Here is an 18,064-nt window from a genome sequence, read left to right on the forward strand (position 1 = left end):
TTTGCCAGCATTTCGGCCCCTGCTCAGAAGCAAGCTCAGACGCTGTGTGGGCAGGGACCCCCCGGCACAGAGAACGGGAGTCCCACTGCAGCTCGGGCACTAGTCCCTGCTGGCATCTGTAGAGATGAGTCTGAGTTTAAGCTCAGCTACTGAAGGCATTGTACTGGAGTGTTAGGGCATATGCTAATTCTACCAGGACTGTAAGTCCCAAGGCTGTGAGCATTGGGAATGATGAGGGCACTTGATGGGATCATTTGGACACTTAGAAATGCTCAAAGTCTCCCTTCAGGCCACAGGGAAAACTGGGAAGGGCAGGGAACAGAGCCCTGTTCTCCCAGCTTGCTGGAAACTCTCCTCACAGCTGGAAAGCAGAGAAGGAAAGAAAGGGGAATGAACAATAAAAGAAATTAAATACCAAGAGCAAATTGTTAATTTTTCAGCCCTTCCCAGTCTTGCTTGAACCTGAGCACTGCCAAACATCGCAGATGTATCAGGTACCCCACCTCCTACCACACCTGCACGCTCGCCTGGAGCTCTGCAGTTCCTACAGCAGTTAAGTGGAAAAGTCACCCTTGATATCAGTCATTAACAGGAGTGCACCTCCTATATGCACTCTAGCATCTGTCAGTGCAGAGGAAAGGCAGGAGTATTTGTCCATTTTATATTCTGAGGATGCCAGTTCAGTTGTCTCTGGCTGAGAAGAGCAGGAACGAGAGAGAGAGGTCTACCTACAGACAGACCATAACTTCCAAAAGCATACTGTCTTTGATTTGATTTTGGAGCTGAGTGGGATCTGGCCTGTTTCTCCAGAGAGCTTGAGAATATCCAGGCCACAGATAAAAATAAAAGATGAATGGGGTTGCACCCCTTATACTCACAAACGATAGGGATGGGGCCCACAGAGGTGGTTTTAGACAGGGACTCAGCTGACCGCTGGCTCTTCACCCACTCCTGGTTCGCGTCACTGAGGCTTGAGTCCTAACGGTGCAGGAGCTCTTCTCAAGAAAAGAGCAGGGACAGGGAGCATGAAGACTACTCAGGCATAAAGGCTGCTTTCATAGCAGGTCATGTTGTTCAGGAGATTATGTGAGTTCTTATAGCCACTGTGAGGCACACCTGCTTGTGAGCAATTGTGCCCTGCATTGGCTGTGGGAGGTGACTCTTAGTCTTGGAAAGCTGGAATTTCCTGCTCTGTATATTTTTAATCCCTTAGATGCTCCTGTGTGACTGGAAGTATTCCTAGAAGACAAGGGAATGAAGACCTTTCCCTTCTAACTGTAGCTTTTTGTGAAACAAACAAGCTGCTAGTGTTTGTTTTCCTATTCAGGACCAGTTTATCAATAAATCTGGGAGACTTGTTACAGTGTTTATAAACTTTTCAGTGGAGATCAACTCTGGTGATATTTTTGCACAACACCTGGCACAGCTTGGCTTTGATCTCAGCTGCAATACTGATGTGCAGATACCGTTATTCAGCATTTAATACATTTGTAATTTCCCTCCCAGCTTTCAGAAATAATATTCCAAAATTTATGCAGTGCTGCTTTTGTGGGAGCAAATTACTTAGAGGAATTTCTGAAAATTAAATGGAATAGTCCTCGTCAGTTAAGAGCCAGATTTTGATCTTGATAGATTTTCTCTATACTATAGGAGCGTCTACATGTAAATACATTATTGTAAATAGTTGGCTGTCTTTCACAACTTTATTTTTGGTCTCTTTGGATAAAGAGGCTCACAAACCTCTGGGCCCCTTTACCAAGTGTTTAAGCAGACTGTCAACTGACTGAAATCAGTAGCCAAGTTACAGCTCAGCTACCAGGTATAGGATTAATGCAGGAATTACTGGGTAAAATTTGCAGGCTAGGGTTGTGAAGGCAATCATAATGGTCACTTCTGAGCTTTTAAATAATTGTTTATAATCTATGAAATAACTCGAGATTTTTCACAGTAGAAATGAGCTGGAAACTAGAGCTGTGCTGAGGGTCAGTGTCATAAATGTCTTCTATGGTGGCTGGCAGCAGAAGCAGCTGTAACGTTCACCATTCATGAACTATGGTATTTAGCACAAGTTGAGGACTAGGAGCGGGGAAGGGTTATCATCACCATCGCCTCATGGGGATTAAGTGATTTGTCCAAGATCATGGAGGAAGTAAAATAAGATAGGGCATCCTAAAGGTACAGATTGGTGATTTAAATTCATTCTTCCTATCTGCTAATCTGTAAATATTTGTAATAGCCAAAATTTTATTAAAAAGAAAAAAGAAAGAAGTGAGAGAGAGAGAGTAATTTTCTTAGCAGCGTGCCATCGTGTGATACACTTGTTTACATTATGTAGAGTATTAATTTTAAGAAGGTCTATATCTTAGGAAGGAGAGGCTGGCACAAGATCCCTTCATGCCACTTGAACATCTTTTTCATATAGAACTGCCTTTGAATAAGGATTGTTAAATTATTGCTTAAAAAGCTGGAAGCTTCTTCAGGGGTCTTTATAATTACAGAGCAAGAGGCGGCCACTCCTCTCTTTCATCCCTAGCCAGGGCTGCTGTTTGGTCAGAATCCAAATCCTGCTGGCTTTATTCCCAGGGTTCCAGCACGCTCAGTGAACACTCACATGCAAATCACTTCTCAGGCTGGCATGAAAAACGATCACTTCATGCTCCATCCTCCTCTGGTAGCGTTGGCCAGCCCTCACAGGAGCTCGAACGAGGTGTTGCAATGAAAGGCAGCTCCTTGAGGGAGGGGTTATCACCTACACCTCTCCCTTAGGACTTCAAGCATCTCTTCTCCGCAGGCATGAGCCCATAGCGATGCACCTGGCAGGATTCAGCCGTGGCAGGTATGATTGAGTCGTCAGTGCATGCTGGCTCATCTTAGTACGCTGTGGAGTTTACGCCATCCCAGCCAGAGACAGGAGAGAAAAGTTCTCTTCCCACACATTTTATCTGCACGTGAGTACAGGTCAATGCTTTGTTTTCTGAATGGATTTTTTTTTTTTAACTATGACAGAAGGGAAATTTTAATGTAAAAGTATATTTTTGTTTTTCTAATCTTTTAGACCAGATAAGAGAGAAACACAACTCTGGAGAGGTTTCTTTCCAAGAAAACCAATAAAACACTGGCATGATTTAGTTAAAAAGCAAAACAAGTTTTTGCTGATTTGTTCATTCCTGTTTCTCCTGCCCTCCACCATTTTAGTACAGATACCTTTGTCTCACGCACCAGCCTCCCAGCCAGTTTAACTCTGCTGCTTACGTGAAATTACTGGAAATGAATCAGGCAAAATACTTAAATATAGTATCAACCCCAATTCTCTATCCAGTAACAAAGATCTTGTGTGTGGTGAAAAACTGTTACCTGTCCCTGGCTGTGCATCTGTGAGTGCATTCATTCCTAGAGATCTTCCACTAGTGTGTGATTAAAGCACGCCATAGAAAAATCTGTTGTGTTTAATTCCTGTCACTCTAGGTGTAGAAGGCAGTTCTCGCAGGGACGTCCCTGTTAGAGACAGTAGTAGGAACCTTAAGAAATCTGCCAAGAAAACCCACCCAACCTGTACCAAACCTGTCACCGCTTAGCTTTAGAGTTATTATATTCAAATAACTCATTTCACATCTCTAAATACAGTTGGAGATCAATAGAGAACAAGGCTTGAAATCAACCCTCCAAGCACGTAAGAAAATTTAAGTAATGGCAGAAAGAAGGGCCACAGCAATGAGGAGAGTTAGGTTAATACTTCCCATCTACATTACTTGCTTTCCCAACATAAAATGTTTTTTAAATCACAACAAATTTTGTTGAAAAAAAAGTTTCATTTAATTTTAATGTTTCCACTGAAAAACAGATATGATGAAAGTGTTTCAGTTAGAGGTAAATGACTGGTGGTAGGGAATCCAGGAAACAGAAATACAGTTTCTCCCTTTTTTGTCTTAGAGCATTTTTAAAAAACTTATTTTAGTACTTTTTAAAAAGAAAGATTTTTCCTAATTTCCATTTTTCAAGAAATGTTACCTTATCTTTTCCAGTCCTCTCTCATCATCAGTGTCTGCTATACCAAAACCTCACTCAAAGCAACAAATGCGATTCTATATACAATGTACATGGAGGGCTCGATACTTTGTGTGAAGGTAGCTGAGAAACTCTTAAGGTCCACAGACTCCCTATAGCAATAATTCATCACACAGGACTGGATAAGTAGGATAAGAAACAATGGATCAAATATTTTTTTCCCCAGAAGTGTCAGAGGATAATTTTTACTTACCAAAAAAAAAAAAAAGCTCATATTTACCTAAAAAAAAAAAAAAGCCATCAGAAAAAAAGACTACTGCTCAAAAAAAATGGCTATTTACAATCTGTGAACCAGATATTCATTTACTCTAGTTCCATTGAATTAATTATTTGTACCCATTGGCAACCTGAACAGGAATTTGTATTACTCAAGTCTACTTTAACAAAATTAAATATCTACCTCTTTTCAAGTGGAGACTTGTAAAGTAACAATTTCCCTGGTGATATGCTGTGAAAGTTGAAGTTTCCTACACTTTGGCATCTCATGAAATTAAGAAACACACACACAAACCTCAAGGTTCATACCTGAGCAATACAACTTGCCCTCCCAGGAAGAGAAGAGCATGCTGCAGAGAACAGGCAAGCTACATTACGTACAACTCAGAGAAGACCAGAACACATGCAAACCTCTGCTCCAGAGGTTGTTTTCATTTGGTATCCGATAAAACCCAAAAGATGAATAAAAGAAAAAAGGGAAGGTCAAGACTAATCCTTGTCCCATCAAATCAACACAAACTGCTTTTGTGTTCAATGGAGTCAGAAGTTCACCCAGGGTTTTCAAACAGTGACGTCCTCCAGTGGGGCAGTGAGGCCAGCTGTGAACAATAACAAGACCTGGACACAAATTTTGCAAAAGACAACAATTTTTTTAAAAGGAAAAAATAAGAAAGCTCTAAAATACTTAATAAAAAAAAAAGAAAGAAAGAAACAAACAAACAAAAAAAAAGCACCTTTAGAAACACAGCAGAACGTCTCAAAGCTAAGCAAGTTTAGTGGTGGATGAAGCACAGTGCCATTGACCTTGGAAGTCTATTGAAAACCAAGGCTCACATCTAGACACAGGTCTCTGGTGAAATGAACTGGGTAACCTCGGCTCAGTTTGGGGGTTTATGGTATGTGTGCGTGATAGTAACAGCATGATAGACCCTTCTTACGGGAAGCTCTGAAATGAGTGAGGGGAAAAGAGGGTCCTGACAGAAATCCTTCCAGATTAGAGATTGCCAGGCAATCCAGTGTGAATGCAGAGATTTGCAAGCAGAGGGCAGTGTTTCATGCTAATAGTGCTAAGCAAGGGCTCGTTCTTGAAGTGAATGCCTGGAAGAGTATTATAATGTCACTGTTGGCATTGAGAATCCTTGGGGAAGGTCAGCTGCAGTTTGAGTCCCTGGAGAGTTCTGCTGCTATGGGTTCCCTTAAACAAGACCTTCATTTGGCAGCATTTTGAAGGCACTGGAACGCCAGAGGTTGCCCCAAGCATTGTTCCTAGAGAAGCTGGTCCATAGCTAGAAGTCAGAGCTCCTTTTACACATGATGGAGGAGTCATCTCAGTGGAGGTAGGTAGGTTGATTCCATCGGTACCAAGATCTGTTTGCAACACAGGGAATAAAAGCTACAATTGCCATGTTGTTAACAGTTTCCCTTGAAACAAAAATCATTATTATTCCATTTGTAACCTTACTTCGACTTGGCAGTCACCAAATGATCCTTTGCTCCTATAGGAAGCTCATAGCAACCCCCCTGTCTTCCTAAGTAACATCTTCCATTGTGCTCATGAGTTCAGCTGCCTGTTGGACTTCCTCCGTGTAAGAGGAGGTCTGATTCACGGCACAGGGTGATCCATGACTTAGAAAGCCCAGCAGCTATGGGTAGCACGCTGTGCCCTCTGATGCCTTCCTACTAAGACGGCATCCTTGATGCCATGTAGCAGAAACTAGAAGCACAGAGAGGCCTGAGCAGCACAGGCTGTGGCAGAGGCATGTTCAGTGAAATAACCAGACGGGCTCTGAGCCCATATGCGTGGCTTAATGCTTTTGTAGCATTTAAAGGAGAAAAATCTTTGTTCTCGTTTCATCTGCCACTGTGGAACAGTTACTTTGCAGCAGAGCTCTCTGGGTGGCACTGCAGGAGAGAAAACTGGCTGTGGAGGGGATTACCCAAGCAGAAACAGCAAAACAAGCCTTCCTCTGCTTCCTCCACACAAGGAGTTAGTTTAGGACAGTCCTTATGGCCAGTGTTTCTATCCAGGTTTTTGGCGTTTGTTTTCTTTTCCCCTTTTTTTAACCAGCATAGTTTTTCAGTCAAAACTTGATATACTATTTGTCTTCAAGCAGAAAAATCGCTGTGTCCCAAGAAGCTTCAGGTTAGCCATGAAGCTTCATGTAAGAACGTGTCACCACGTGGCTCCACATTGCCTGAGTCTCTAAGGGCTTGCACATTGCCCTCTAAGGTCCCATTGCTTTTCTCCCAAGCCCTCACCAAGGAGCGAAGCTGTGGGCCCCCGCTGCCTTACCCTGAAGAGTTGAAACCGGATGAGTTCATTGCAGCTTTGGAGTTGCTCTGGGCTGTGCCGGGGCTGCTGGCATGGAGTGCACTGCCGGGGGACGAGGGCCTGCTGGAGTTCCCTGGGGAACACGATGATGTTACTGTGTAGCAGAGAAAGCAGAATAAGGTGGGGATCTCCTTTTCCTGCCAAGGACAGCCCAAGCCCGAACACTCCCTCCCACCATATCTTGTACCCATCCTGCTGTTCATCTGACTCGCTGTCTGCCCTGCAGCAGCAAGGCAGAATCCGTGGGGGGGTTCTCCAGGACTGCTCCCTCTGTAGCGCTCGGTTTCTATTTGTGTGAGAAGTGTGTAAGAAGTGACACTTCTCAAAGGAGATCTGACAACGTTCTGCTGAAGAAATAGCATAACCTACCCCCAAGTACTCTTCGTGTTTTGCTTCGAGATGTGCCTGGCTCCCAAACCTAAACACCCCAAGTAAAATTTGCCTAGGATTATCCTGGGAATGTTACCATGCCCAGGAAGCTTTCCATGTCTTTGTTCCAGCCAAGAGAAAGAGTCTGCTGTTCTTATCCTTCGTACACTAGTTATGTGGGGATACTTTCCCCAGCCAAACCCAAGGGTCTTATTAAGAGTGGCCTGCAAACATGACCTAGAAACCAGAGCAGGAGCAGAGGAAGGAGGGAAGGAATAGTGAGTGAGGCAGGTTTCTCAAGGCTTACCGGTCCCAGGCATGGTGCTATGCACTGGATTGACGGAGAGGGGCCCCAAGGACCCTGAGGTAGACACCTAGAGAGAAACAGAAGCAAACAGTAAGCACTTGGCACTATGAGGGTATAGATCATAAAATGCCACTCCTTTCGTATTCCTTTTAGAGCGTGCTGGCTCCCAGGCAGCCTTTTTATCTACATCTGAGGCTCTCATAGATATTTCTATTCATAGTGTAGCGTAGAACCACCATTGTCGTATCCAGGGCCGTGCAAAGAAATCGGAATGAGCATTACATATGCCTGACACTCTCTACACAGGTCTAAATTTATGGATCAGCTATGGAAAAGCCCGAAATTATCAAATGCAAGCCAAACTTTCTGGAAGTCCTGAGGTCCCGTTGGTAGGAGCCACTGCCCTTTGGATGTTTCAGCCCTGATGTTCCTAGTCAGAAACATCCCAGCTCACTCTGGTCTTGGGCACAAATAATCCCTTTTCCTTTGTGGAGTTCTTGATGGGTGAGAATTCTCAGGTGACAATTAGTAATTTGGTGGCTGCACGCAAAGCGAGCCTGGGGCATTTGTTGTTCAACCATGATACTTTAACTACAGGCAGCACGTTGTTCAGAATGACTGATGAGCAAAGACATACCTCGTAGAATGTGTTCACAGGAAAACTATTCACCAAAGCTGCTGCTCTAAAAATTCATGGCTTGCAAGCAGCATTTTGTGTTTGTGACTGTAGACCAAATGTGTTGTGCAACAAGTGATCCAGCTTCTTGTGATGTTTTGCTGCCTTCTGATGCATAATTCCAAAACACAGAAGATTTCAAGATAAAATATTGCTTGTGAATATGTACTCTCCCTCCCACTCACATGTGCTCCAGCACTAACAACACTGTGGGGAGGTTCCTGACACTTTTATAGGTGGAAGCAACTATTAACTTAGAAACGCAATAGTAGCTTGTTATCCACAGTAGCCACCGACAGCAGATTACAGGAACAGGCTTTCACCAACTCTCACACAACAGTTTCTCTTTTCCTCATCCTTCCCGGCAATGAAAATATACTTGCCAAAATGTGAATGTACGACATGAGAGGACAGCTAGCACTACTGAAGTGTGCTCTGCCTTTCTGCACAGATGTAAACCAGCAAACTGATATGTAAATTGTTACCATTAGGTTTCAGAGTTAACGACTAAATTGACATGAGTGGATGTAATTCTCATTCCATGGAATACTGATTCCTCCTCCATTAACTTCAGAAAGCTTTTATTTACCAATCTTAGGGTGAAAAATTTTGGGATAGCACCCCCTATTTGGATAAATTATCCTACAATTAAACTGACCTGCACCTTCTGGTAAACTTGTATTTTCTTTCTATTGTTTTCATTAATAGAATAAAAATAAATGTTGTATAAATGTGAGCATGAGATTCTATTCAGGTTGGGATGTTGAGTCTATGCCCAGCCCGTGGCTAGCCCAGCTGCCTCTCTGCAGGTGTAGTGGAAGCCCACCAGGCTGCAGAGTGGGCTGGTGTGTACAAGGACATGTCCTGTCTCCTTTTCCAGCAAAGCCTGCTGTATCACTCCCACCCTTTTCCCTACTTGGCTGGGATGGCATGTAGAACTCCCTTAAATCAAAGTCTCTCACCAGTCTGGAATTGTAGATGGGTGATTTGATGGGGGATGGCATTGGGCAGCTGATGCGTTTTTCCTTCTGGCGCCGGTTGCAGAACCAGACCCGAACCACCTCCTTTTCCATGGAGAGCTGCTCTGCTATCAAGGATATCTCTTCTGAACTGGGCTTGGGGTTCTGCTGAGAGAGGGCAGGAGGTTAAAGAAAGCCCCAAAGAGCCGTAACTTACAGCATCAGTGTATGCTTCTGCTGCTGGAAAGGCAGAGGACAAGGGTGGGGTTGGCTGTAAACTGGTGAGGGGAGAAAATTTACTTCTAAGACAAAGAGTAAATATTAGGGTGAGAGATTATTTTCTGTGACCCAGAAAGTGCCTGTGATTCAACATCAAGTCTCATGGAATCAGTGGGGGATGAGTCACAGTACCTTGTCCTGTTATTGCATAAAGCACCACACTCTTTGATCTTAACAGCACCCTAAATCATTGCTTGGGGGGAAGCTAATGACTGGTGGGCTTCTTATCACTGCACAGGACACACAAGCTCTGAGTGCTGTTTGTACGCCTACCTGCGCCATCTCAGAAAGCCATTTCTTCTCTTTCTTCTTCCATCCCTCATTTATAAAGGGAAATAAGAGTACTTATCCTTTCTTCTGCATCACTTATTTTCTGGTGCATTTGACAGCATTTAGCTCTAGGGGTTTTGATCTGAGTTGGACACTTGAGGGTCAAAAATACCTAGCACAGAGATGCCAAGACAGTTTTCCCATTACAAAGAATGCCTCATACCAGCTAAAAATGAGGTGCCCATAATGATCTGACAATGACTGTCTTTTGCTGTCGTTAACAGTCTTAGGAGGAAGTTTTGATATGATCAGGTATGAGGGAGAAACTGAGAAAAAATGAGAACTGGTCAAAAACAGTTTTGATGAAAAATTTTCAATGTACAATTTAGTCCTACTGATTTAAAGCTTTGTTTGCTGTCTGTAGTGATTTTTCTTGAAAATCTTGATGCTTAAAAAGTGAAAGGCTCCACTTCTGAAATGATTCAGCAGCAATATCTGGAGCAACTAGTTCTGTGGTCTCACAAGACCTGCTTAACGGGGCATCCGTTTCGGTGCTGGACCGTGGCCACACGGCTCCCATGGCCACACAGTTCCTGTGACACACGCCTGCAACTCGCAAAGGGAAGAGGTGGGTGCAGCAGACCGGCTTTAGCTAGGGCACCCGTCAGTGGACGATAATGGGGAGGTGTGGTGATGAAATCACAACTCCTTTAAAACAACATTTACCAAGGAAATATTATGTCTCATTTCTTTTGTTTTGTGGCTTTTCCTGTTAACCCCTTCAAGCATTTTCTAACCTGCTATCTCTTTTTTTTTTTTTTTTTTGAGGATTCAGTGCTACTATGACCTAGCAAATGCCAAACTCAGAGAGAGTTCACAACACTTTGAAAGATTTTCCCCTCACATCTTGAAATCTTTTCTCCAGCGTGGAGCGAATGTTGGTCTCAATGCTGGTACGCTTCTTTCTTTTCCGTCCAAACATCTCATTCACTGAGGGGTAGGAATTGGGAGTGCTCATGGAAGAATCCAAAGGAGCAGATTCTGGAGGAAGAGGGAAGGCAAAAGAGATATTCAAGAAGATAATGAGTTATTTTCATTTCTAGATCCTTTCTGGGAACTCTGGCACCTCGTAAAATAAATAAAATGTTCCTACATTGTGTGTCTTTCCTCTGATAGTGATTAAAATTGCTTCAACAGTCCCAATTCCATCAATGATATTGTCCAAATCAGGAAAGAAATATGAGTGCTAAAATTTTAATCAACACACTGTTTTTCCTTTTTCCAGCTTGATTTCCAGCCTGCTCTGATGGGGACTACACATTTTCCAATGATTTAATTTCACATGGTTAAAGATGTTGACTTACACCACCAGGATCAGGCCTCATGTAGCTGAGACACCTCCTGACACGATAAATCGGCCAAACATGCAACTGCTGAAGGGCTGGGTAAAGCACACGAGACTAAAGCCATTCGTTCCTGCTATGGTTTGCAGCCAGCAGAGGACGCCAGCCCAATCCCCGCTGCTACTGGGGATTCCCCTTGCAGTGATACCTTCCTTTTCTAATTACTAATCATGGGCTGATCTCTGAGCCCTTTAGGAGTCCCTTCCTATCCTTTCCAGCTTACACAGGGAGGGACTGAATGGACTAGCCCAGTGGTTTGCCCCAGGCCATGCGACAGAGCAAAAGGTGTTGCAGGAAGGGACTGCCCCAGCCACCAAACTGCAGTGTGAATCCCATAGGGCCAGAAAGAAAGGACAGAAGTGATTTGATATCTAGGCTGCCGTGCAACCTGCTGTGCAATCCACAGCGGAAGGTGGTCTGTTACTAGCCCAGCCATGGATCTGAGAGGTCTTAGCTCAAGCTCCAATTTTCCTGGATTTTATTGGAAGTTCCTGGATGGATCCTCTCATCCTGGCCAAGACTGGTGGCATTTCTGCGTGTAATGTCACCTACCTGCGTCACTCAGCCACTTCTCCAGCAGGGGTTTGAGCTTGCACATATTCTTAAAGCTCAGGTTGAGAGCCTCGAAGCGGGAAATGGTGGTCTGGCTGAAATCATTGCCATAGAGCTTCCCCATGGCAAGTCCAACATCACCCTGCCAGAGAAGATCCAAATCACAACATGAGCTCAGAAAACCCCCCCTCACATCTTCCTGCTGTCAGACCACCTCTCAGGTTGCTTCCAGAATGGGTTCAGTCTTGTTTCCATGTCCTGCCTTCCAGAGAAAGTGACTTCTCTTTCCACAGGAATCTGCCCCACACCCCTGGAGCCTTTGTGTATTGGAGAAGGCGCAGAAAATGAGGTCATGGTAATGAGGTATTAGGAAGGGTTTGTATCTTCATATTTTGGAAGGGGATGCTCCAAAGAAAGCCAAATTGTATCTAATCCAGCCCTTCCTCCATCCATGCCTCTGCCACAGACTTCCCCAGTCCAACATGTCCACATCACGACGCTTCCCATTGATGAGGCTGCTCACCTGCGTGAACCCCAGTTTGATTCGCCTTTGCTTGAAAGTCTTAGCAAACTTTTCCAGCTCCTCCAGGTCACTGGGTTCCTCAGATGCTCCTGATGGAGTTAGGTGCTTTGCCACTTGCAAATGCTGGGGTACGTCCAGGTGGGGTTCAACCGATGAGCCAGGGAGCCCAGAACGACCCACAGCCTGTTAAAACAACAAAAAAGATGCATCAAATCACAACAATAGAAAATTACGCCATCTTCTCTGCTATTTGCCCTTAATGCAGCAGCACCTTTTGTAGCTGAGTGCTTCTCAGGGTGGGAGTGTATGCTGAGGCAAGTTACCTGCGATGCCAGGCTGGGTCCCGGTTGGGAGAGGAGAAGGCTGCCCTGCTGCTGAGGGAAGGAGAGGATGTTTGGCTGCAAAGCTGAGGAGAGAAAGAGAGACACATCTGATCAGAGCAGCTCCTTCCTCAGCACCTCGGCAGCTGAACCTCACTCTGCACAGGAAAGGCTCGTGAAGCTCTGAATGGAAAACGCTAGTTAGCTCTTGTTCAAAATATGAGAATTTCAGCCGTTACAAAGGTGGTTGGCTCTGAGTTGGACTATGAGAAAGGAAACGTTCTTTTCATGGTGCATTCGGCTGAAAGGGATTATTACAATAATGACACCGGTAAAATATCTCATCCACTGATCCCTGCACGTAGCTCATTAACCTAAGATTGAAGTAGGGGACAGACATCTAACTTTGATTCTAGATGTCAAGCAGCAGAGAATTTACTACATCCTTAGTGGTGTTCTCTCCCAGTGCTTAATCACTCTAGCTGTTAAGAAAGAAGAAAAGTGTGTCTTATTTCCAGTAGAAGCTTTTCTGACTCCAACTTTCAGCCACTTGATCTTATTAAAAAAACCCCGATCCCACAATTAATCTCATGAGCCTACCCACTCTGCTTTCTACATTTCATTTTGAAGTGTCATTTTGAAGCCATCTGACCCTTTCTTTTCTACCCCACTGTATTTCAAATAAATTGAATTTCTTTTGGAATATATAAACTGACACAAAATGATGAAAGGAAAAAAGAAGGGAAATCTATAAAACTAACAAAAACTAGTATTTATGGAGAGTGTGTAATTGTTTAGTTGACAAACTGCCAAGCACAAGCCTATACGTCTCACAGGGAATGTCCTAAAGGATTAAGTAGCAACGGAAGCAGTGTAGTTCCCTAGAAATTTAGTCAGGTTCTTCAAGTCTGTTGTGAGTGAAGCCTATAGAATTTAGTGAGGATTTATAACCCTTCTTGAAACAGTCAAGATATGCTATTGATTGTAACTGACAATTATAGGGAAAACTATAGAAATTTATGGACTTCTGCTGAAAAAAAAAAAAAAAGGAAAAAAGATAATCTCCAGAATCAATCAGTCCCCACTCTCTGTCTTTCCTTTTTTAATTTAGATCTGAAAGTGCAGGATCCCATTTATTTATTTATATTGGTGTTTCAGTAAGCTTTCTCTAATGCTGGAACAACTTTGAATTTCAAATGCAGGCTGGTAATGAGGTGCACATTTTTAACAGTGAAGGTAATTAATCACTGGAATGGCTTGCCTAGGGACATGGCGGATGCTCTGTCATTTGGAGTCTTTAAAATCATGATTGAACACCTTTGCGAAAGCTAAGCTCTAGCTCAAATGAAAATTATGGACTGGATTCAGGAATCACTGGTTTGACAGCTGATGACACCAAGGCTGTGTTTTCGTAAGATGAAGACTTCAGCAGCAATATTTTGTCTGTGAGGATTCCCAGCATCTACCTGGCTGCTTGTTTCCACCTTTACAGCACAGAGCTCACCCCCTTATTCAAGTGCGCCAGCCTTAGCTGTTTGAAGGGCTGCACAATGAATCACATCAGGGCATAATGAATCAGACCTGGGAACTTACTTGACTTAAAAACAGCTTTAAAATACAAAAAACAAATGAAAACACGCGTCCTCTTGTAAAGGTTAAGCCCACAGCCAAGTCACTTCGGCCATGAAATCCATGAACTGATGTACCCATCAGTCAGAACTCAGGAAACATCAAGGGAGTTCCCACGATGGCCGGAGGGACAACTTTAGGAATATTTTGCACATCTCTTTGGTATGAAGAATGCTTCACCTGTATCTGTCCAAACAACTAATTCCATACAACCTATCTGTGCCTTCACTTTCACTCCCCAGTGGCTGTGCGTGCACATGGCAAAGGATCATTAAAACCTTGCAATCATCTATTCAAATGGAAGTGCTCTTGCACAAAAAGCTGTCTGCTGGCCAGACTATCCCATCTTTACCAAGTCTGGAACCAAAAGGGCTCATGGCCAAACAAGGGGCCATCTGTTGGAGGGGTTATAGCTGCCGAAGGAAGTCACTTAACATAAGAAACTCTAACTCTGTAAAAGGAACCAAGTTCTGTTTTGCAGTATAATGTGTTTCCTATTACATGTGAATTAAGTTGCAGACAGTATGCAACATATTATCCCGACTCTGCCATTTCAAACAAACTAAATTATAGATTATTGGTAAATATATATTCAAGCAGTTTATATCAAGTAGTTTCATTTTACATCGCTTAACATAATTTGGCAGAGAGAAGAGTTTATATACTGTCAACGAGAAATAGGTTTCCCACTTGCCTACATTACAGGTTTTCTTTTGGAGCATATGTGCCAGTGGATTCAAGCTGCAGAGATTTTAACATTTTAATTCTGAATTTTGGTTCATACGGAGGGACCGGAATAAATCAAGAATGTGAGCAAAGGACCCAAGTCCCTTTGCGTCTGTCAGGTTATGGATCAAAGCCTGCATTTGTCTGTCCACAAGTGGCATAAAACTTCATCAATAGCATGTCTGTATCTCTGTTGTTGGAGAAACGCCATAAAAAATATCAGCGGTAAAAATAGAAACACAGGCACTTTCTCAAGCACTGAGTTCAGTCCTCAGCCCTTTCATGGAGCTGATTACACTGTGTTTCAGAAGTAGCTAGACCTCCTGTCCTCTCCTGCCCCATGGCTTGGAGTGAGATTTGGGAACAACCACTGGCAACTCCAAACCTCTCAGCTCTCATCCCTGGCTTGCTCCTGGCGAGGTTAGAGCTGTTTGTTCTAGCGCCAGCATCATCCTTCCACCAGAGCAGCTCAGCTCCTTCCCTGGATTCACTCTCCCTCTAAGGTATTAGAGAGATCAACTCAACCTCTCCTCTGTTTTCTGGAAGAGATGAAGAGCGCCAACCCAGCCAGGCTGGGAGCCCAGGCAGGCTGCAACTGCTCCCAAGGAGCACGCTCCTGGCTCTTCTGCTCAAAGCCAACCAGACGCTCTCCTGAATTTCGGAGGTGGGATCCCCACCAAGCCTGCAAAGGCTGGCCCCAAGGTGGCACTCTCGGCGCACTCAAGCCACAGGTGCCAGGAGCATCTCCGGAACCGCATCCTTCCCAGAGAAACTACTGGGATCATCCCAACTGTGGGAACAGGGGGAAAAGTGGGGCGAAACGCATCTGGTAACACAGACACCATCATGCTGTGAAAAAGTAACAGATCGGATTAAAAGCGACAGTCATGAGAACGGAGGTTTTTCCTAGATATGTATCTGCTTATAACAATGCCCCTTTCAGCTTTTAGCGCTCTTACCTTGCTGTCCGGCCTGAGACTGAGACAGTAGAAACTGGGGAACTGACTGCATATGACCAGGAAGCAATACAAGTTGCTGCAGGGTGTGAAGAGAGCTCATATCCTATGGGGAAAAAGCAAAGGGAACACCACCACTCAGAGATGTCTGCTCTACACACAGTATCATTCTCCTCTATAAAGCTTCCCTGCTCTTTTATGCTGTCCTTGACCTCCTCCCCACTTTACATTTAACTGTCAACACGCCGGATTTGTGTAATTCATGCACTGGAGAGCTACAGATCCATAAGTACTCCAGGATGAGAAGATTTCAGCTGTATAAGAAGAATTCTGTGCACGCAGACGTCCACATGGAGAATTGTCTACTTCTATCTGAAAAGTAAATTCTTGAAAAATGATGTTTTTGAGGCACTGACAATCAAAACCCAGTTGTTAGGAGTAACAGGGAAACCTCTTGGATTTCAGTTTCTTCCAGATAATGTGTTCTCAGAGAGTCAACTCCCTAAAATTACACAGGAATGTGCAGCTGACTGTCCCATCTCACGAACACCGAGAGCCTACTTTCCATAGAAGACTGATTTCCCAGACAGCCGTGTGCCGAGATGGGAAAGAAGCAATGCCCAGCAGTGCCTGATTCTCTGCACCAACAGCAACCGCATTGCAAGGGACACAGTGACCAGATCTGAAACCATTCCCTGTCCTTCGCCACATAGCTGACAGGAATTCCCCACCCTGCATTGAGGAGAGCGGGCGATAGGTACTGAGAGATGAGGATTACATCCCAGCGCTCTTCCACATTACGGGGGTTCCAGCTCCATGTCTGTTGTAGGGATTAGGGGATAAGAGTTTGCATTGCTTGGGATAGACACACACACAAAAAAAAAAAAAGCCCTGATAAGACCAACTCTTTTTAGAGGTACCTTTTTAGAGGAGCACATTACTCAACAAGATGAGCTCTTTGAGCTTCTCAAGAACTGTTTTGAAGCCTTGGGGAACTTGAACTGTCCCCAAATTGTGTAAGGGATCTGAATACCCCACAAAAGAATGAGGGAAGAGATTACTGAGCAGCTGTGTGGCCTTCTGGCATCTAACTTCCACTGGCATTTAACAAGAGTTAAGTGCTAAACTCCAATTTTTTACCTTAGGAAAAAAAAAAAAATCCCTCAAGGAATCAGTTTCTTCTCGTGTAAATCAATTGGAACCAACATATTCAAAGATGACTACACTGGTTCAGTTCAAGAGTTAATCTAGCCTAGGATCCCATCTCCAACAATGGCATTAACCAGGTGTTCACGAAAGAGGAAGACCGGGGCAAGCATATCAAATGCTTCCCCTTGGTATTGTCTCAGCCTCCCATTGTTTTCAGTTCAAGGGATTGCCTGAGCATGGTGTGGTTTGCCTACTTAGTAAACCCTCAAAGGAAATCTCTTCCAAGTATGTGTCCAGTCTGCCTTTGAACACATGCAATTTTTCTGCAGAAAAGAAAGAGGCTGAGGAGGAATCTGACTTTTGCCAAAACAAATTCACTTTTTCAATTTAGCGTCCATCATACCCTCGAGTCTCCTTTTGCCACTGTCAAAAGGCATACGTAATCTGGCAAGTGTGTCAAAACCACCAGGCTCTTCTCCGGAGGTTCCCTAACCACTGCCATTTCAGACTTCTGGATCCCTGAAGCAGCGAAGTTACTTACCCCCGCGATTTGGCTTCCAGGCATCATTGATGATCCCTGCACAAGGTGACCTGACCTAGGGGGGATTGTAGCTTGCAAGGAGTCGCTGAGGTCTTCAGTTTTAATCTGAAAAAGAGCAAAGTAATTGTAGCATTAGGGAGCAGAGACAAGGGGATGGCGGAGGCGTGGGGTGGCTCAGAGCCTGAGAGGCTGGAAGGTATTGGGAAGGGGCTCCTTTCAGGGAAAAGTTAGAGGTCAGGACTCACTGCTTCCATCCCTGGCTTTGCAGAAAGGCATGGTCGTTCCCCACTTCTGCTCTCCAGTTTATAACACGAACAGTTTTCCTGCTCTGCCAAGCCACGGGGAAGCTTGCAGTTTGCCCAATTAAAACCCATTAATTAAAACACTTTAGGAAGTAACAAAGTTCCAGTGACTTAGCAAGGTTTAAAGCATGTGAGTGCTTTCCTCGGACAAAACACTGTGGCATTTTGTGGAGTTTTAAGGAAGACGTGAAGCAATTATCCTTTATAAATCACGACTCACAACCCGTTGGCAGGGTTGGCTATAGATAGCCTCTTATTTTGTTCTGCAGGTGGCAGAGAATGGTACAAGGGGATGGGAAAGGAAAGGTCATGAAGTAAAAGACCTCAAAAAGCAGTGTAATCTTCCAGACTTGAAAATGCAGCACCCCAGGCACCAAAAGTATTTGCTCAGCTTCTACCAGAAAACAACAAGAAATTGTACTGGTCTGGCAAGGAAAAATCTGCTTTCTTAGCTGGAATAAGCTGCAGAAAAAGAACCAGGAAACTTCAC

General features: G+C 44.1%; 1 protein-coding gene across 1 annotated transcript in view; it reads right to left on the reverse strand.

Annotated features, from left to right (window-relative positions):
• Window positions 1-3,891: 3,891 nt before the first annotated feature.
• Window positions 3,892-18,064, reverse strand: part of POU2F3 (POU class 2 homeobox 3) — a 43,537-nt gene continuing 29,364 nt past the window's right edge. Inside the window, exons 5-14 of the mRNA XM_074561095.1 lie at window positions 17,273-17,377; window positions 15,586-15,688; window positions 12,275-12,357; window positions 11,952-12,134; window positions 11,429-11,570; window positions 10,378-10,514; window positions 8,928-9,089; window positions 7,290-7,356; window positions 6,575-6,707; window positions 3,892-5,649 (exon numbers count right to left, since the gene is read on the reverse strand). Of these exons, the coding sequence (XP_074417196.1) occupies window positions 5,610-5,649; window positions 6,575-6,707; window positions 7,290-7,356; window positions 8,928-9,089; window positions 10,378-10,514; window positions 11,429-11,570; window positions 11,952-12,134; window positions 12,275-12,357; window positions 15,586-15,688; window positions 17,273-17,377 (1,155 nt within the window). The 3' untranslated portion in view covers window positions 3,892-5,609. The remainder of the gene's footprint in view (window positions 5,650-6,574; window positions 6,708-7,289; window positions 7,357-8,927; window positions 9,090-10,377; window positions 10,515-11,428; window positions 11,571-11,951; window positions 12,135-12,274; window positions 12,358-15,585; window positions 15,689-17,272; window positions 17,378-18,064) is intronic.

This window comes from Larus michahellis, chromosome 17 (assembly GCF_964199755.1).
Source record: "Larus michahellis chromosome 17, bLarMic1.1, whole genome shotgun sequence".
Classification (NCBI taxonomy): domain Eukaryota; kingdom Metazoa; phylum Chordata; class Aves; order Charadriiformes; family Laridae; genus Larus; species Larus michahellis.